Source organism: Vanellus vanellus, assembly GCF_965231255.1.
Source record: "Vanellus vanellus genome assembly, chromosome: 14".
NCBI classification, from domain to species: Eukaryota; Metazoa; Chordata; class Aves; order Charadriiformes; family Charadriidae; genus Vanellus; species Vanellus vanellus.
The window spans coordinates 15,193,126-15,213,889 of NC_138919.1; the positions used below are offsets into that span (position 1 = coordinate 15,193,126).

A 20,764-nucleotide genomic window follows, 5' to 3' on the forward strand; every position below is an offset into this window, starting at 1 on the left:
GTGCAGGGGCTGCGGGGGGCCGGAGGCGGCAGGCGGAGGGCCGGGGCGCTGCGTGGAGCGCGGCAGGAAGGAAGCGCTGGGCGAGGACACAGCCAGCACTGCGTGCACGTCCTTACATATGTGCTATTTTCAGCTTGACGGGGAGCAGGCCAAGTTCTCCAACAGATTGAGTTTGGAGCTGAAATCCTCCTCTCCTCCCCTCCCCCCCTCCCCCCCCCCCCCCCCTCTTTGCCCAGCACCCGCTGCCGGCGGGCGCGGGGGAGCCCTGTGCGCCCGGGGCACCTCGCTCTGCCCGGTCCGGGCTGGATTTCCACCGGGGAGATGCCCGCACGCTGCGGGCACACTCCCAGCGCTGCCGCCGCCGACCCCCGGCCTCGCAGCCCAGCCACGGGATCTGGCCCTGCTCAGGGGGGCAGCGGCTCCAGCTAATCCCCTTCCCGCTTCGAGCTGGTCCGGGCACCGACACCAGCATCCTCCCCAATCCGTCCCCACTCCATCCCGGACCCGCAACATCTCCCGCCTTTGGCTTCGCACACTCGTGCGTGCTCCCTTCCGCTCTCTCCTTGGTTTTTTTTTTTTTCCAAGCAGAAGATATCCCTCCTTCCTTCTCTCCCTAAATCCCCCCTCCTGCCACCTCCCCCCTCCCCAAGCCACTGCGACCCCTCCAGCAGTGCAGCTGCTTTTGCAGCCGTGTCCTCGCCCTGCTTGAAATGCGGGAAAGAAATCCATGTGCAACTTGCTGTCTCGGCACCCTGTAATCATTTCGTCAGCCGAAAAGCACTTTTGTCAAACCCCCTCAAGCAAACCAGGAGGGGATGGTTTGGGGAGAGGCACCTGACACCTCTCTGTGCTTTTTTTCCCCCCCTTTTTTCACCCTGGGTTTTGCTTTATGGATGGGACGAGCGTTGGGGTTTTCTCTCTTTTCCCTCTCCGGGGGCTTCGGCGACTGTCCGCAGAGAGTGAAAGGAATAAGGAAAATGTTGCGGGAGAGCAGTGAGGCTGGAGAAAATGCATCGCCAGCGGCTGGCTTTGCTCGACAAAGTGCAATTACGCAACGGGAGGAGAAAGCCGTTCGGCTGGAGAGGGGTTTCCAGCGGGGACTAATGGAGCCCCGGGCTCGGTCACCTGGGATGGCCCCAAGAGCGGCCCCGGCCCCGTTCGGGTGCTGGGAGGCATTGAACGGCTCCTCTCCATCCCACGCAGGAGTTGCTCCGGGGGGTCTGTCCAGCGGGAGGTTAATGCCATGGGTTTGCTCCGTGCCAGAAGCAAACACACCGGGTGGCGGTGGCCGCCCTGCCCAAACCTGGGACCAGGTCCTTTCTCCAGGGCTGACGGGCCCCGAATGGGATGTGGTTTCCCTCGATGCCAGCTATCGTGCTTCCCCTCCGTGTGTGTGTGTCCGTCCCTTTTTCAGCCCCTTCAGCATCCACGATGTCTGGGGTCACAGCAGGGGGTGACACCAGCCCATGTCCTCTGGGAAAGAGCTTGGGGTCACCTCTTAGAGTAGGGAGCTCGTATGGCCTTGAGGACGGGCTTTGCTTTATCCCAGTGTGCAATTCCCAGGGACGGACGGACGTGGCGGGGGGGGGACAGGCTCTTACTCCAAGTACGGGGACCTCGGATTTGGGTGCCCCGGCACCGCAAGCCGTGAGCGTGGCTCTCCCCTCCCTGCTTTTTTTTTCCGGCCGGCGTTTGCCGGAGCATCGGGGCGAGCTGCCTCCGCCAGCCTGCGTCACGCCAGCACCGCGGGGAGTTTGCACAGAGCCGATCCGTTCTCCCTAACCTTTCCGCTAATGAGGAAGCAAATGCCTGGGATGGCTGCGGCGCCGGAAGGTCAGAGCCGTCGCAGCCCGACAGCCCCGTGGCTCTGCCCGCCGTCCCGTCCTCCTCACGTCTTTCCCATCACCTTAGTGATGTTTTGGGGTGCAAAAAGGGGCTGGGAACAAGGTGTTCCCTGGGAATCTCGTGCCTGGGCTAATACCATCGGCTGGCGAAACGATGAGCCATAAAGCAAAGAGCTCGTCGAGCCTTGCCTAATGAACAGGCGGTCGTTAACTCTGCACAAAGTGTTTGCAGGTCTCAATCACAGAAAACCACCCCAAAATCCACTTGCAAATGCCGCTCGTCTAATTAGGCTACCGGGAAAGACTCATCCATCCTTACGAGTCCGGTGCGTCCTCATCTGCGCACGTGAAATTCGGGCCATCAAACACTCGCAGGCGCCGTCGCAGCAAGGCGCTCCCGTCCGGAGACAGGTCTTTAAATCATCCCCGAGCGCTGGGAAAATTACAGACAGCTCGAGAGCGGAAAATGAAAAGGTGAAATGTTGTTCCCGGAGCTTTTGCCCTGAATTATTTGCTCGGCTTTAATAATAAGTTACACACAAGGAAAAACGAAGCAGCTCGGATGATTTTCTGGGGAAAACGAGTCCTGTGGATGCTGCGGAGCGGTGCCGGGTCCCCAGCTCCTCCGGCAGCCCCTGGGGACAGGGACCGATGTGGTCCGGGAAGATGGGCAGGGACTAGAGGGAAAAAAACCACTCCTTTTTAATGCATTTCGGTGCAGCACCCAGATGCGGGAGCTGGGATTGAAGCTTTTCATTCATTTTTCTGGAGGCGGTGGGGAAAGCAGCGGTGGGGATGATCCCGCTCTGTCTCCTCTCCGCCGGCCCCATCGCTGCCGTGGGCTCATACCTGGCAGGCATCAGCGGGACAAAGCCCGGGCTGGTTTCCCTGCCTTATTCTAGGCTAGTTTGACTAAATCGAGCTTGTTTAGGATGAATCACTCCAGCGCTGCTGGTCGGGACCTGCTGGCCGCTGTGCTCGCTGAGCTTCTGCAATTCCCCTTTTATTGGTAAAAACGAGAAGTCGCTTTTTCCTGCCTTTTTCTCTGGGATCACAGATTGCAGATAGTGATTGCCTTAAACACAGGCTATTTCGCAGCTTGCCGGTGCTTTCGGGGATGGGATCGCTGGATGTTCAGTGCCGGTGACGCCACGAGCCAGACCAGCCCTGTGTTGGCACGGTCCAACGGGCGCCTTAATTTAACTCTCCTTAATTTAACACTCCCCTTTCTCATCTTTATCTTTTTTAATGAAGCAGTGTGGATGAGGTCTTGTCACAAACTGTGTGTTTTGCACTGCACACGCTGCCCCGGGCTCCGGGTCGGTTCGAGGTGCTGCTCACAGCGAGGCGATGGCCGGGCTGGATCCTGGTCCCTTGAGCTGTGATGGATCCCATTTTCTCTTGGGTCCGATTCGACGGGGTCACACAGAGCGTGAGGAGCTGTTTGCACTCAGCACCCATCGCCGAACCCATATTCCTGGGTTTATTGGCTTCTGTTTGCTGCTTTTTCTCCCGTTTCCTTTCCATGGGGTTATTTATAGCCGGGCCAGCTCTGCTCCCCATCCTGCTCTCCCTCCTTGAGGGAGGTGCCTTGAGGAGGCAGGTACCTTCTTCCCAGTGAAGGATGCCGTCAGGGCTTTGCCCAAGGGCGCAGGTATAAAACTTCCTGCAGGAACAATTTGCTGCAGAAATTTTGCCGAACTGGCCAAACTGGGCGGTTTCAGGGGAGCAACGAAACGATCTCCCTCGTTTGCTTCCAGCTCGATCCCATTGCTTGTGCAGCATCGAAATGTTTTGTGAGGAAAACCTAAACTGCCGATCCTTCACCCTCTGGACTGGGATCTGATTTTGGCATTTCTGGCGTCAGCAAAGGATAGTTTTTTCACCCAGCTTTTTCCGTATGTTACTCCCATAAAATCCCCGAGGAGTTCGCCGGCACCAAGCCGTGTCCCCCGAGACAGCCGGAGGGTCTGGGCGCGCGGTGCAGGAAGGCAGGGAGCTCTCCGGGAGCCCGGGGCGCTGCTCCGCATTTCTGCCTGCCTGCTGGCAGGACCCAGCGACCTTTCCCCCAAATTGAAAACGTGCTTTTAGGGTAAAAAAAAAAAAAAAACCAAAAAAACAAAACCCAAACCAAAAAAACCAACCAACCACAGCAAAAAAAGTCAGTAGCTACGGTGCCATCTATGTCTGCAGCATTGCACAAACCGCCCGAGCGCGCTGCCGTGCCCGGAGCCCCCCGAGCACCTATGCCGGGCAGCTGAAAGAGGTGGTACGAGCCTTCCTCCTCCCTTCCTCCCCCTCAGGGAGGAATGTCCCGTTTCTCTTAGGAACAACATATCTCCTTGGCATCTCTCTCTTTAGAAGCTTTGATTTCTTTTCCAACTGTGGCTCTCCAGCCTCAGCAGCATGTCTCGGATATTTTTTTCTCCCCGCGGTCCCCCTCCCGTCGGTCCCAGGAGGAAGGCTGGTTGGAAATCTCTCCGGCAGCCCCGGCCGGAGGGGATGGAAGGCTGGGGGGCAGCGGGTTGCCAGTTCATTTGTTTTCTTCGATGGGGCTTCAAAAAGTGATGGGCTGATGGGTTTGGAGTCTCAGGGGGGCAATTTCCCTGGCAGCATCCAAGTTGTGTCACCTCTCTGCTTGGCTCTGTGACGACAGTGTTGATTTGAATTCTTCCAACTTAAGACTGATTTAAATGATGGTGAAGTTGGGGGGTGGCGTGTGGGAGTAGAGCACTGAGCGCTATTCTTTTTCGGTTGTCATATGCCTCCATAAAGACTTCTGCCTTGGGGATTTGCATAGATCTGTGGTCCAGATTGCGCTACAAAACCCACCGGTGGTCTGCAAAGCTATGGCAACGGCTTCTGCGCCGGCTCCCGAATCAGACGAAGCTGGAAAGTTTAGGTGTGTTTGCAAGTCTTCGTGTCGTGGCTGTTCCTCTTTGGTTTGGGGGCTGCAACCGGGGCTTGGAGAGCAGCTGGGAGCCCCCTCCCCACTCCTGACCCACAGCATTCCCCCTCCTCTGCAGCCCCATCCCCTGGGAGATGCCCAGCCGCATTCTATTCTATTCTATTCTATTCTATTCTATTCTATTCTATTCTATTCTATTCTATTCTATTCTATTCTATTCTATTCTATTTCTATTCTATTCTATCTTATTTTATCCTATATCCTACCCTATCCTATATCCTATCCTCTGCCAGTGCGTGCCACTTTGCCAGGTGCTCCCAGCCTTGCACTCGAGACGGCTCTAATGTGATGGAGAGGTGGTGAGGTCAGGAAAAAAAACAACCCTTCTCGATGCTTTTGTGAAAAATAGGTGTTTGGGTAATGACCTCATGGGGAGGGAGGCTGCAGAGCGAGCCGGTCTCCTACCAGCGAAACCGCAGGAGGCGAAGGAGGGGGATCGTGCTAATGTCCCAGCCACAGGGAAAGCTTAATTCGGCAGTTGTAATCGCTGAGGACACGCGCATCTGTAGGAAAGCAGGCTCCCTTCCTCGCGCTGCTCCCAGAAGGGCTTGTTTGTTTAATTTTATCTCGCAGAGAAAATTATAAAAAGAAAAAAAAAAAAAACCAAAAAAACAACAAACCCAAACCACCACCCAGTGGTTTTGCTCAGCTGCAGCACAAAACCACCCCAGCGGAGGCCAGAAAACACCGGGGACCGAAGCCCTCGCCTGAGCCCAGGTATTTCCATGGGGAAGAGGGGCAGCGAAGGGGCCGTGCGGCAGCACCGGTGCTCTGCCGGGACCCCGCTGCCCGCCCGCGCGGGGCCGGGCAGGATGGAGCCGGCTGTAGGAATCACCAGATCTGGGGAAATCCGGACATCGCACTCGCCGCGCTGCTCTCCCTCCTCCTTCCACCCCGTGCTGATCAGACCCCATTGCCCAGAGCAGCCGCATCCATAAAAGAGAGAGAGAGATTTGCCCTTTGGGAGGCTGGAGGAGGACGGGGGTCTCGGCACGGCAGTCCGGCTTTCTCGGGTGCCAGCAATGCACTTTCTGACTGAGCAGAGTGAGCGAGGTTGTATTTTGGGGCAAAAAGTTGAGATCTTTGTGATGGTGGGTGCTTTGCAAGCTGCCACGTAAACCCTGCCATGGTCACGGCTGGTCAGCCTGGTGCGGCCGGATAACGTGGGAGCGCTTGTGCTCTGGCTTCAGCTCATTTTCTTCGCTGTCATTAGTTTAAATTTCCGAGGGAGCCTGGGCTTGGCATCAGACACTGACATCCTTTAATTTAGCAAATGTAAAAATGGGACTTTTTCCAACGGGAGAGATTAGAAACGTCCCGCTCCGTTCCCCCTCCGCGGTGTCAGGCACCGGCCGGGCTGTCGCCTCGTGCTGTCAGCCGCCCCGCTCTCCCACCGGCGTGACTGCGGCTGAGACCTCCCACACTCGTCACACGGGTGTGACAGCCCGTCATCGCCATCCCTGCCCGCTGCTTCGGCGCTGCCGATGCTCCCGGCTGGCAAAGAGCAACAGAGGGGGGGGGAGCTGGATGCAGGAGGGGAAGTTGCCAGGGGGAGGGATGGAGCCGTGCCCCCTGTGCCACCCCCTGCAGCACCCGCTGAAATCCCGTCCCCGGCAGTTAACGCCCCTTTGCCCTGACAAGGGCCTTCTCCACCTCCGGGTTTGCGTATAATGGCGCGTGTCCCCCCTAAGCTGCTTAATGAGGGTTAAGAGGCTAACGGGCTTATTACCAGCAATTATTTCCACAGCCCTGCAGGTGTCCCTGAAAACAGCAGGGCCCTGGGAGCATCCTGCTGGTATCCATGCCAGCCTGAGGTGTCACAAGATTGTCAGTTCTCAGCCGGCTGCCTGAGTCAAAGCAGTGACAGGTTTTGGGGTGGTTTTACACCCTGTTACAATGGTCCAGGCTACGGGTTTGGTCGGGGAGTGGAGAGGGGGGGGTAGCATCCCTATGGATACCTCCCTCCCCCCTCCGCCCTTGGTCCCTCCAGCTCTGCCTCCAGAGCGGCTCTGCAGCATCCCTGGGCGGTCGCCTGGAGACGGCCGCGGCGGGTTGCCACAGCGACGGAGCCTTCGCTCAGCATCCCTCCAACTCCGCTGCCTTGGCCGAAGTTGGGCGAGAGAAAAATATCCCGGGGAGGGGACACCTTCCCCCCGCCCGGGTGGCAAGCACAGGGTCGGGGAAACTGAGGCACAGCTGGTGGTGTCAGAGGCAGCTGCGAGGTGATGGAGGAGGTTTTGGAAGCTGCCCGTGGGTGTAATGGGGCAAAAAGTGATGGAAATGGAGCCGGGGGAGGGCAGGGGGTACCCTCACTCACTGGGGGGTGCGGGGGTCAGCGCTTTGTGGGGGCAGGTGCTGGTGCAGCATCTCCGCACCAGTCGTCCCAGTGGCAGCGGTTGATAGTCGCCATGGCAATGTCAGCCGCGCTCGGGCTGTCATCTGCTTTGACATCCAGCGCGTGCTGGGCTGGGCTGGAGGGGCGGACGCACCCCGGGGGGGGGGGGATCAGCCACCCAAAGCCCAGCCAAAAACCTGGGCTCCCCCATACAGGGTGAGGGGACCGGCTGCGATGCCACTGGGGTCCCTCAGGGATGGGGTCCACAGGGGTGGCGCGGGCTGGTGCCTGTCCCCGGGGACCCGCCGCAGTGAGGGAGAGGAGGGTGAAGCCCTTTGGGGTGACACCGGCTGCCGTGCCCCCCACCAGCCCCCGCCACAGAGAGCTTCCTCCCCCCCCCCCCAAACCTATAATTACAGATGATGTCCGCGGAGGGCGAGGAGAGGTTACGTAACTTCGGCGTTTGGAAAATTCTTTCTGCTCCCTTATCGGATTTATAAATACCTCGAACTCGGGTCAGGCCAGGCTGGGGGGAAGGCGATGACGTGGGCTGCAGCTGGTCCCCACGCTGGGGCCCATCCAGCCGCCCTGCCTCAGTTTCCCCCTCTCTATGGACAAAAGCATCCCCACCTCATCCTGCTGCTGTGCGAAGGGGAGGGCTCCTTGCCGCCGGTGTCAGCACTGGTGGGACCAGCAAGTGCTTTTCACCTCCGATGGAAAAGGAGGGCAATTTTTCTTCCTCCCCTGGAAAAGGCTTGAAGGTCCTTTTTGGGTCATGTCTGTCAATAAATGGCAAGTTCAAAGAACCGAGGTCCTGCCTGCCGGCACTGACCGCCTTGCCCTAATCTGGTGTCGCGTCCCCCAGGTTTGAATTCATTGCATCCTTCTGGCTGGTCCTTCACGTCCTAAAATTGCCCGGGTCGAGGCCGCGCGGTGCCTTAGCCGCTGCGTTTTCTCAACAGGGTGCTGGTGGTGGGTGCTTGCCCTCTTCCCCCCAGCCCCCACAGCATCATCGCAGCCCTCCCAACCCCCCCACCCTCGGCACAGCCGAGCCAGGGGACGGCGGGATGCTGGCGAGTCCCGAGCATCGCCGGTGACCACTGCAGGAGGTCCGAGGCGGGAAGGGGGGGGGGGGGGGGGGGCCGGAGCAGGGCCCCCCCGCTCACGTGCGCTTGCATTTACGCCACTTGCAAAGTTATCTCCCCGCCCGCGGGGATGGCGGAGGGCGGCCGGGGCCGTGTCGATAGGAGCGTGTACCGTGCACGCAGCCAAGGGCGGCCGGGGCGGCGTTGTGTAACTCTCCGTGCGGCTTTTCACCGGGGACATGTCACCCTGTTCCCACCTGCCCCAGTGCCACCAGACCTGGCCGCTGCCCCAGCCGCAGGTCACCTTTACTCCGTGCCCACCCATTGCCACCACGGCCACCCGGCCGTGCCAGGATGCTGCGTGACATCTGGCTTTACATCCCCGAGGGATGCTGGCGGGCAGGACCGGGACCCCGGGGGTTAGGCAGGCTGTTGCGGCTGGCAGCAGCGTACCACCGCCTTTCCCCCCTGAAATCTTCCTTCACTGGGGTTTTGGTTTTGCTTGCTGGAGAAATGGTGCCCTGCTCCTCATCGACCCCTGTGGGCATACACAGCGGTGCCCGGGCTCCTCGACACCGGGCTTTGCGTTCGCCTTGTTTATTGTAGGGTTGCCCGGGAACACATGGGGAAGTTGAGGGGTTTTTTTTGCCAAAAAAAAAAAAAAAAAAAAAAAAAAAAAAAGGGATTTCTGGCTACTACTTTCCTGCTCGCCTGATCCTGCAGTGTGTGCCTGAGCGAGTCACCCGTCGGTGGGTGCGCCTGGGCTGGGCAAAGGAGCACAGGAGGGAAGGCCACCGGCTGTGCGCCGAACCTCACCGCTTTAAAAATGACCTTTTAAACGCCGAGGTGTCTGCCCGCAGGGTCTGCAGCTGCCGGGCCCCTTAATGAAGCGCTGCACGACAGCGCCCGGGGCTGGGGCACAGAAATAATGAGAAGAGAGTTATTCTAGGGACTTCCAAGTCTGCCCGGGGGGTACCTTCGTGCCACCCCCGTTTGGGCAGGGCTTCCCACACGAGGTGGGTGCCCTGGGTGATGGTGGTGGGGCGGCGGACACCGACATCGGGCAGAGATTTGACTTTTTGCTGTCAGGGCTGGGCTGAGGGGGTGCCGGGGGCTGGTACCCGTGGGCAGGGAATGAGGGAGGATTAATTGAGCCGCTGATCCCTGACGGCGAGAGGGGCCGGGAGCAGTGACCCCCTCCCGGCATTACGCAATGCCTGTGCTAAATCTTCACCGCAGCAGATAAAGACGATCCCCAAAATACCCTGCCCTGCCTTTTCCGCCCCTGCCGCTGCTTGGGTTTGGGGTCGTGTCAGCGATGTGGGGGGGTGTCCAGCTCCCTGGGGACATCGGGGCAGGGTGGAAAGGGCAGAAACCTGCCTCTGCCCGTCCCAGCATCATGCCATGTATCCTCCGGGAAGGAGGTCTCCTCCAACCAGGCTCAGCCTGAGGAACGAGAGCATTAAAGGGAGCCCTCGTGGGATTTAAAAGACACTGAAACTCTTGAACTGGTGTGGGCAGAGCCGTGAGCTGGAGGAAAACCAGTCACAGCAAAACAGTGCAAAGGCCTCTCTCGTCTTGACGATGTTGGGCAGCATCATGTGTGTGCCGGGGGGAGGTTGTCACCCCCAGCAGAAAAAGAGAGTGATTTTGATTCCTGCCTGGGGAAATGGTTGAAGATGGGTTTTGGGTCACGGCCATCACTAAATGGCAAGAGCAAAGAACCACGGTCTTGCCTCGGACCACCAACTGCCTTGCCCCGGTCTAGTGTCTGATCCTCCGGGTTTGAATTTTTTGCATCCTTCTGGCTACATCCTTCGCATCCCCAAAATCTCTGAAATCCCCTTCCAGCTGCTTCTCTTCCAGTCCCCTGAGACCACTAAGGTATCGTGGGCTTCCTACACCGCCATGACTACAATTTCACTCCCTACCCCTTAGAAATACCACTGGAGGTTGATGTCCCCCTCGCTGGCAGTGGCTCCCCACGGCCGCAGCCGAGGTGCCAGCTCCTGTACATGTAGGGAAGAAGAGAAGCTGTAATCTGAGCTCGGGAGCAATTAGCCAGGACGGCCGCGGCGTGCTGCCCAGCAAAGTCTCGGCCGCCCGCTCGCTCGCTCGGCCGCCGGCATCGGGTTCAGCATCTGCGGCTCTCGCTCCGACTGTGGGGTAAGTAGGGCCAGGAGGGCGGCTCTGCCCAAGCGTGGCATGTCCTTCCTCCCCATCTCCTTCCTCCCGGGATTAAAAGTCAAGTTTAGGGCTCTGCTGACACCTTAACCCACGGCGATACCGAACGGCACTGAAAATGCAGCTGCGTTTGGGGTGGAAATGGCCTCTTTGCCCTGGCACCGCCAAGGAAAATTGCCCAGGATAGCAGGGCGCGGGTTGTATTTCTCACCGAGAGCTGCGCGATTGCTAACGCTTGGATGGAGCAGGAATAACCATGGGTTTAAACCCCCCCCCCCCAAAAAAAAGAGTGGAGGATGCTGATGAGCGGTTGATGGCTCAGCCTTGCTTACATTCCATCTCCTCTTGCTGGAGGGACCTGTGCATCCCGAGCTGGCTCTCGTGCTCATCCTTCTCCTCTCTGTCCCCATTCCCAGCCGAAACACCGCCGCGGGGAGAAGCGACGCCGAGCGCCTCGGCACCGGCTGCAGCCGAAACGGCTGCAGCCGGTGCCGAGGCGCTCGGCGTCGCTTCTCCCCGCGGCTCACGGCTCCATCGGCTCCGGCTGGCAGCCCCATCGCTCCCAACCTGCCGCACGTCGCGCCTTCAGGATAAACATTTCCCGGGCGCGGGCTCTGCCCACACACGCGGTTTCCCTCGAGCAGGAGACACGGCTCCTGGAGGGGGTTTGCATTGGGCGAGAGCCGAGCTCCGTGGGAAAAACCCGCCTTGGGAGTAATGGGATTTGGGAAAGGGACGTTGATGGGAGCTGGGCAAGCGGGAGGTGCAGGATTAGAGCTGATGCGGGCAAGCTGGGACTGAACGAGGTCCAGATCCATCACCTTCTGCCTCTAACCCTAAGGCGTAGGCAGCAATCGCTCTGTGAGAGGGCTCTTAAAATAATTCACGCCCGCGATACCCCAGCGATGCTGCCAAGCACTGCCCCGGTGCTACCTGTGGCACGAGAGCCCCTCGGCACTGCGGCCCTCGGTTCATCTCCGTCTGGTCGGTGATAAAATTCGCTTGAAGACATTTGCCCTTTCCATCCCCTTTTCCCTTCCTTCCCACGTTGCTTTTTAGCAGCTGGGCGATCCCTCTGGGCTGGGACAGGGTTGTTGCCTTCCCCACGAGCTTCTTGGCACGTGCGGGATGGGAACCCACCATCCCCGATGGGAACCCAAATCCCTACAGAGGCCCCAGCACTGGTGCAACCAGGGCGCAGGACAGGCAGGAATTTGGCCGGCTGATTTTGTCTCTGCCATCATCTTCCCACAGCTCCATCCCTGGCATTTGTCCCTGGGGTGATTTGGGGCTGGAGGCCGGCACGTGTCCAGATTTGGGAGCACGCAAGGGAGACCAGGGCCACGTGATGGAGGAGAGCAAAGGGGGAAGGCGCAGAGACGCCCCAAGGTCACCCATCCGAAAACACCCTCTGGCCCATGTGGTCCAGGGATGGGGTTTTTCGGGTGGGAGGTGCCCACCGCAGCCCGGGTGGGGAAGGGGACTTGCACATCCCGCTGTCACCCTGGGCACATTTCAATTCAAAGCCCCAGACAACTCCCAGCCGCGAGTCCCACCCGGGGGGGGCTCATCTTCACCCTCCAAACACTCCATGGACCCCAGAGCCAGCTCCCTTCCTCCACCCAGCACCCGGCATCTCCATCACCAGTGCCCCAACCCCACTGCCGCCGGGAGGCTCCTGGGACACCCCGGGTCACCGTGGCAGGACATGGGGAGAGGGGACAGGGCATGGCTGCCGCAGAGCCTCAATTCCCGGGGCTGCCGGGAGCAGATCTCTGATGTTCTGTGGGACAAATCCTGCGGGGCGCGGGGTCCGGGGCATCAGCAGGCTGGGAAACCTCCCCTCCCCCTCACTAAATCCCTTCCCCGGCGCAGGACAGTAGGTTACGGGACTCGACCAGAGGTTGGATTTAAGGAGATTACAACTTCTCCCCCAGGATAATCTAGAAATTCAATTAAAACTCTCTGTCTCTCGCCCGGGCTGCAGCAGGGCCACGGGGCACCCTGCGCCCCGCAGCCATGGCCGGGGAGCGCTGGGGAGACCCCCCCGGGGGTGCACCAGGTAAGGGCTGACCCCTTCGTCCCCGGGTCTGGCCGGAGCTCCCCCCTGCCTGGGGGGGTGGCCGGGGCTCTGCCCTTTCCCAGGGCGATTTGCCGGGGTATTAACACCCGTCCTCTGAGCTGGGGCAGTCGGGACTGGCTGCGGGGGGGCTGCGGGGGGGCTGTGGGGAAGGGGGTGCGGGTACCCCGGAGGTTTGAGTAAGGGGGTCGCAGGGACAGGGCATCCTTCGGCATCCCTTGGGGTTTTGGGGCATCCTTTAGCAGCCCCCGGTGCGGATTGAGCCTGCCAAGGCCTTCGGCCCCCCCTTGCCCTTATCCCCCCCATGCTGTCTGGCTGTCTGGGTGTGATCGGACAGACAAACAGCTGGCATTTCCCAGGGGAGCAAGATGGGATTGGAGGACCTGGCGGGGTGGCAGGGCTGGCTGCGGGCTGGGGGGGCTGTGGGTACTGCAGCGTTTCCCGACACCCCCCCGTGCTGCAGCCAGGCGGGGGGGGGACATCACCCGGCAGCGGGGGAGTGGGGTGGTGGGGACAGACGTATAGGTCCCGGGTGCCGCCACCGCGATGTGCGGGTGCTGGAGTGGGGCTGGGTACCGGGGCTGGAACAGACACGGAGGCAGCCGGACCGGGATGTTCAGTGTCCCCATCATGTCACGGGGTTGGGGACCAACCGTGTGCTCAGTGCAGCCTCGGAATGGATCTTCCCCAGGATCTCCTCTGATCCAGGACACATTTAGCAGGACTTTTAGGGTGCTTAAGCACAAGCCACATGGCCCCGGAGGTGCCGAGCGCTGCACGTGGCCCCTTTTCTCCTCCCGTGCCCGCGGTGGCATCCGCACGTGGCTCAGGGGGATGGGGATGAGCCAGCATCTCTCTGGGCACCCTGTGGCCTCCGGTCTCCCCGCCGAGGGCCTTCCTTATCCCCGTGCCTCAGTTTCCCTCCTGCGTGCGCCATCAAGGCTTGCAGACAGCAATGTTTCGGCTGCTCACCGGCTCTAGAGGGGTGGGGTGGGGGGTCCAGCGGAGGGGTCTGTGCCCGCGGCTGTTTTCTGCCCGTGTCTCTGCCAAAACCGAGAAATTTTTTCTCACTACAAACACACCGTGGTGGGACCTTCTCGCCTGTCCTCCGCGGCAGCAGAGAGGAAACAGGGGGTCATTTACCCTCTGGATTCATCAGGGCCTGACCCACCCCATGTCGACCCTTAATTTATTGGAAGTACCCAAAGACAGGGAATTGGAGGAGGAAATTATTTAGGCAGCAGCGCTGCCCCGGCGCGGTGGGGACACTCGTGAGTGCTCAGTGTTGGGTCAATCCGTTGGGACGGGGTGAGCAGGAGCGGTTTGGGCACCTTCGGCTGTGCTGGCACGGCCACAGCCTCCCACCGGGAGCAGAACTCCCTCCTCTCCGCTGACATTGCCGTCCCGCTGCCGGGGCATGAAGGGCATCGCTGCGGGAGATAGCAGCGTTATCTCCCGGCGCAGGGCAGACAGCAGCACCGAGCGTGACCTCCTCGCGTCGTCCCCTCCCGGACAGTCGCCACTCCTGCCCCTGTGGCCAGGGGACCCGTGTCCCTCAGCTTGAGTCCCCATCTGGGTGAATTCCACCCAAATGCAGCCAATTTCCCCGCACGCCTCTGTGAGCTGGGAGAAAATCCATGCTGGGAGGATGCAGGAGGGGGACGGCAGCCCTGATGGCCCCGAAACGCGTCCCCTCCAGAGGTACAGGGAAAGGTGTGATGATAAATCACATCGACATATTCAGCCGACTCTAACTAATGACCTCCCTGGCACTCGACACATTTTCCCGGCACGCTGGCTGTTCAGAATATTGTTGTAACATTTAACTCCCTTTTAAAAGAGAAGAAAAAAGAAAATAAATAAATAAAATTAGCCGTGCAGTTGGCAGATTGCTGGAGACACTTGGATTCTCCGCGGGAAGCCGCTCCGTGGTGGGAGTTCGGTTGCTGCAGTTTAGTGGCGGGAGTCGTTGTCTCTAATGTCAGCTCATTAGCTGGGGCAGTCCACGGCGTCGCTGCGTTCAGAGCCCACGGGGAGCTGTGGGCCGTTCCTTCCCGCTATTAATATTACGGACCTGTTTTGTTTCCTACGCGTTAACGCTATTAGCGCTGCACAAGACGCGTGGCACGAGCGGCAGGGGACGGCCCCGGTCCTGCCCGACACCCGGCACGGGTTCGTCTGCACCGAAGTTGGGGCTGGCAATGGGATGAAGGGGTAGCGGTTACTGGGGGAAGTTTTGGGTTTGCTCCCAGAGGGGTTAAGATTGTGATGGTCAGGGGTGCGAAACTCCTGGGCAGTGGGCAGGGAGGGGGATGCAGCCTCCTGCAACGCCTCCGCCAGCCCCCCAGGGCAGCTCTGGTGTGGGGAGGTGCTGGGGCGATGCTGGAGGGTGGCACTGCTCACCCCGGGGAACTCAGGGCACCCATGGGGCTGCGGTCCCCGGCCGGTGCCCACGGCAGAGCCCAGCCGGCCCCGGGTTTCCACACGTTCTCACAAGCCCTTTCCCAGCCTGAGCCTCCCACAGCGGCAGCGTGGGGCTCCAGCCTTCAAATTAAAACCAAACCAGAAATTCAGCTTTCAGCGAACTCGAGAAAGCGTATTTCCAAACAAAACTGTGCTAAATAAAGTACGAGCCGCAGGCGGCCGCCTGCTCCGACAGATCCACTTTGCTCGCCTTTATTTAGCTGCCATCTCCCCGCGCTGCCGCTGCCGGCCCAGGGCTGGGGGGGGGGGGGGGGAAGAGGGGAGGTTTTCCCCAAAAAAGCTTTGGTGCTTTGTGGAGGGCTCAGTCCTGTGGCCTCGGTGAATGTGGGAGTCACAAGAGCTGCCCTGTCCCCAAAGCGGCGTCACCCCCTCAGGTCTGCCCTGGCATCCCCCCCCCCCGCAGCAGAGGGATCCCTGGGTGCGGGGTGCTCGGATGGGGTGAAACCCCGCGTGACATGGGAGGACCGGGAGGGGGAAAGGAAAGGAGGGAGGGAGGGAAGAAGCAAGCAAGGAAGGAAGGAAGGAAGGAGAAAAAAAATAAGGGAGAGAGGAAGAGAAAAGAGGAAAGGAAGAAAGGAAGGAAGGAAAGAAGTAAGGAAGGAAGGAAGGAGGGAGAAAGAAAAAATAAGAAAGATAAAGGAAGAAAGGAAGAAAGGAAGAAAGGAAGAAAGGAAGAAAGGAGAGAGGGAGGGAGGGAGGGAGAAAGAAAAAATAAGGGAGAGAGGAAGAGAAACGAGGAAAGGAAGAAAGGAAGAAAAAGAAAGAGGGAAGGAATGAAAGAAGGAAAGAAGGAAGGAGGGAGGGAGAAAGAAAAAATAAGGGAGAGAGGAAGATAGAAAGAAAGAAAGAAGGAAGGAAAGAAAATAAATTAAGAAAGAGAGGAAGAAAGGAAGAGAAGAAAGAAAGAAAAAGAAAATTAAAATGAAGAAAGGAAGAAACGAAGAAAGAAAAATAAAAGACGGAAAGAGAAAGAAAGAGAAAGAGAGAAAGAAAAAGAGAGAAAGAGAGAGAGAAAGAAAGGAAGAAAGGAAGGAAGGAAGGAAAGGAAGAAGGAAGAAAGAAAGAAAAGAAAGAGAGAAAAAGAAAAACGGAGAGCAGGAAGACAGGAAGAAAGAAAGGAAGCCCAAAGAAAGGAAGAAAGGAGGGAAGGAGGGAAGGGGAGAGGGGGGAAGGCGGAAGGGAGAGGAGGTGGCACTGGGGAGCCCGAGTGTCCCCAGGAGCGTCACCCCCGGGTGAGGGCAGTGCCACTGCCTCCGCTGTCACCCGGGCACGTCTCCCCTCCCAGCACAGTTAATCCAGACCCCAGCTAATCCGCTCGCAGGTCACCGGCAGCTCATTGCATTTTGTTCACTTCTCAAATGCATCTAGAATTAATTAAAAAAGCCCAACAGTAAATTCATCCTGTGGCAAAAGCGTTCGGCGTATTCCCCTGGGGCGAGCCGAAGGGGTGGTGGAAACACGGCCTTTTCTGGCTCCAAATGCTCAGCTCTCGTTAAAAAAGGAGGAGAGAGCTTAATGAACGTAACCGGTGTGGTGAGGAGGAAGACTCGGGACGCGTGACCCGGCTGGAGTTTGGCAGCGTGAACCCCCAGCCAGCCTGACACATCAGCTCTGCGAGGCCACTTTGGTGCCATTTAACTTCCAGGGGCTACGAGGATGTGAATATTAACCATTAATATTAACTGTTTGTGCCTATTTTTACTCTTCCCCGTGGCTGTAAGGAGGGAGAGGATGTCGTGCCGACTGCTCCAGCCGGGCGCGTGCAATCGCTTGGTCTGCCGTCACACCTACAAATAACCGCGGTGCTTGAAAAATCAGCTTTGGGGAGAAAAAAATGGTTGTACCTTTACTTCAGGAGGTGGAAATATATTGTTTGCCGTATAAGATGGTGGCATGTGTGGGTCTGTGTCCAGCACCTGGGAGGTTTGGGCAGGTTGTTAGTGCTCCTGCTTGCCATGCTGGGCTTCTGCAGGGCTTCCCAAGTCCCAGGCTGGATTTGGGGAAGAATTTCAGTAAAAGGCAATCCAGGGTATCGTTGTTCGCGGGGCTGATGCAGCCCCAGGCGGGCTGTGCCTGGCATCGCTCCCCGGAGCTGGCGCTGGCACTGGGCTGGCTCTGGTCACCGTGTAATGGAAAGGGTGTGCTTGTCCCAGCGTGGCCCCGGGCACTCGAGCTGATTGCAGGAATCGACTGCATCGATGGGGCCGGCGGATCCGATGCAGCACGTAGAGCCCGGTGGGTTCGCCTGCGCCTCTAGGCGTGAGCCCGGCACCTCTGTTCTGCGGGGACAGGGTGTGGTGGAGGGGCTCTGCACCCGTTGTCCCACCACCTCACTGTCCCATGCAGGTCTCACTGCCAGCAAGGTGGTTTCATCCCCAGTGACACATCCCATGTCACTAAACAATGGGACGAGCCGTGGCAGAGGGTGGTTTGGGGGATATTCCTGCAGTGACATCTCTTTAGGGTGCTTGGGACGTGCCACGTGGCTTCTCCACAATCCTGTCCGCTGCCTGATGCAGCCCCACGTGCTGCTGGGGAGGGGGCAGCAGCCTGGCGGGGTGCCACTGGGTTCCCCCACCATGGGCTCACCTGCACCGGGGAGCCCACCCAGCTCGGGCCACCTCTCCCACGTCCATGCCACCTCTCTCCCAGGCAAAGCTGAGTGTAGGTCCCTGACCCTGCAACTGAGCCCTCCAGAAGTGATCAAAAAAGTTCCCCGTTCCCCAGCGGCAGTTGTCCCTTCATAAGGTTCGGCCAGCAAAACCCATCTGTGACCGTAGATAGCTCCATGTCCCAATGGATGCGTTGGGAAAGTTGCTCCTCGGAACTTCTGCCCCGAGTGAGTGCCTTCCTGGGGCCTTCTCCAACCAGCTGCACATTGGCCGTGTCCTCTCCCATCCCTGGGCTGGGGGACGGAGGTTAAATCCACATCTCCCTGTGGTTTCCCTCGACCCCAGAAGAGCTGGTGCTCAGGAGGTCGGGCAAGCGCTGCTGCGATGTGCTGGGCAGCGGTCCATCTGGCACGGGCAATGTGAACTGATGTAGCCGCTTTCAGGCGTACCTTTATTAATATCTCTGGGCTAAGGAGAGCAGCTTGGCCTCTCCGCGTTCCTCTCCAGCAGCCTGACCCCGCTCCAGCAGCAGAGCTCACGAGAAAAGCGAAGGGGAGAGGCTCCAGTGCTACCCAAGGTTTTTCATCTGCTGGTGTCATTGAGGGTCCCACAAACGCCACGTCTCCCCAGCAAGGTTTACTCACTTGTTCTGTAGTATGAAAAAAATGAACTCTAAGACCTTCTTCCTTCCTCATGTGTGGTTTTTGGGAACAGCCTAGCCACAGGAGCGACAGTAAGGGCAGTTGGGGGCATCCTTGCTCAACATGCAGCCACCCACTCCGTCAGACCCGTGGCCAAACACCTCCTTGGGTCCCTTTGCCATGAGAGGTAACAGCCGTGTCTTTGTTTTCTCATTGCAGAGCCTCTCACGGGATCCGCGTGGTGACGTGGCAGCCAAGACGTGGAAGCTTGGGACTTCTCTTCCACCGCAACAGAATTTGGGGGGTGGGCAGGGGTGGGCCAGGGGGACACTGGGAGTCGCAAGACCCTTCACCTTCACTGTGGGCTTGGCTCAGGGATGACCGCAGGCAGAGTCAACCCTTACAGCATCGTGTCCTCCGAGGAAGACGGGCTGAGGTTGACCACCATGCCAGGTATCAACGGCTTTGGCAATGGGAAAATCCACACCAGGAGGAAATGCAGGAACAGATTTGTAAAGAAGAACGGCCAGTGCAATGTGGAGTTCACCAACATGGACGACAAGCCGCAGAGGTACATTGCAGACATGTTTACCACGTGCGTTGACATCCGCTGGAGGTATATGCTCTTGCTCTTTTCCCTGGCATTTCTGGTGTCCTGGTTATTGTTTGGGCTGATTTTCTGGCTAATTGCACTCATTCACGGAGATCTAGAAAACCCAGGTGGAGACGATACCTTCAAGCCTTGCGTTCTGCAGGTCAATGGCTTTGTGGCTGCTTTTCTGTTCTCCATTGAGACCCAAACGACTATTGGTTATGGCTTCCGCTGCGTGACGGAGGAGTGCCCGCTCGCAGTCTTCATGGTGGTAGTTCAGTCCATTGTGGGGTGTATAATTGACTCTTTCATGATTGGTGCAATAATGGCAAAGATGGCCAGGCCCAAAAAACGGGCCCAGACATTACTTTTCAGCCATAACGCAGTAGTGGCAATGAGAGATGGAAAACTCTGCCTGATGTGGAGAGTTGGGAACCTCCGGAAAAGCCACATAGTAGAAGCCCACGTACGAGCTCAGCTAATTAAGCCGAGGATCACAGAAGAAGGGGAGTACATACCGCTCGACCAAATAGACATCGACGTGGGGTTCGATAAAGGCTTGGACCGTATCTTTTTGGTGTCTCCCATCACCATTCTCCACGAGATCAACGAAGACAGCCCCTTGTTTGGGATCAGCCGCCAGGACTTGGAGACAGATGACTTTGAGATCGTGGTCATCCTGGAAGGCATGGTAGAAGCCACCGCTATGACGACGCAAGCTCGGAGCTCCTACCTGGCCAGCGAGATCCTCTGGGGCCACCGCTTCGAGCCCGTCTTGTTTGAGGAGAAAAACCAGTACAAAGTAGACTATTCCCACTTCCACAAAACCTACGAGGTCCCGTCCACCCCCCGCTGCAGCGCCAAGGACTTGGTGGAGAACAAATTCCTGCTGCCCAGCACCAACTCCTTCTGCTACGAGAACGAGCTGGCCTTCATGAGCCGCGACGAGGAAGAGGAAGACGACGACAGCCGGGGTTTGGAGGACCTAAGCCCAGACAACAGGCACGAGTTCGATAGGCTTCAAGCCACAATAGCGTTGGATCAGCGGTCGTACAGGAGGGAGTCAGAAATATGACTCTTGGTCCTTCCACTGACTTTTCCGAGGGTATTTTTTTTCCTCCTCTAATCTCTTCCCCTACAACCCGCTCAAATTATGCAGAACAATGCAAGTGCCATAGGAATGCTTGAGAAATTAGTATCGTTCATAGTTTTCCGTTTCATCGCAATAACCACTGAGCGGTCTGCAGGAGGGGACGGCGGCAGGCCACGGCGCGTCTCCCGCGCCCGGCGCCCGCGGCGGGGCCGACAGCTCTGGGGGGGACGGACGGACGGACGGGCGGACGGGCGGACGGACGGACAGAGAGAGGAGGGTCCGTGGGGGCGCGGGCAGGCGCTCGCCCCGTGCGGCCCCGTGGGGCTTTGCTCTCCCCGCGGGGAAATCGCCAGCGTTTTCTTGGAGCCGAGCACTGCGAGATCCAAAAAGAGGAAATATCAGGAAACCAATCTTTCTCTCTCTCTTTCTTTTTGGTTTTTGTTTTTTTTTTTTTTTTTCCTTTTATTTTTTAACTGAGCAGCAACAGCAACAAAAAATTGCTCCTTCCAGCAGGTGGTCTGATTCAGTTGCACAAGAACAACACTTGAAATAACATGCAACATTAACGTACTTCTTTTTAATTTGGGGAAAAAGTGGGGGGGAGGGAGGCGAGAGGGTTTTTAATTTTTTCACCGTACCGTTTGGGAGACTGTTTACCAAAATAATAATAATAATAATAATAATAATAATAATAACAATAATAATAATAATAATAATAATAAATCTGAAAGAAGTGATTCAGTATTTTTTAAAAATGAACAAGGGAATGAATAAGCCACCGGGGTCCTTTGAGGAGGTGACCGGCTGGGCAGATGCAAGAGCTAGAAGTCGAGACTGCATCCAGTT

General features: G+C 58.1%; 1 protein-coding gene across 1 annotated transcript; it reads left to right on the forward strand.

Annotated features, from left to right (window-relative positions):
- Window positions 1-18,610: 18,610 nt before the first annotated feature.
- LOC309677506 (ATP-sensitive inward rectifier potassium channel 12) lies at window positions 18,611-20,511 on the forward strand (the record flags this gene model as incomplete). The annotated part of the gene is made up of 1 exon (XM_082490318.1): window positions 18,611-20,511. The coding sequence occupies one exon, from the start codon at window positions 18,611-18,613 to the stop codon at window positions 19,898-19,900; it is 1,290 nt and encodes a 429-aa protein (XP_082346444.1). The 3' UTR covers window positions 19,901-20,511.
- Between the last annotated feature and the right edge of the window lie 253 nt (window positions 20,512-20,764).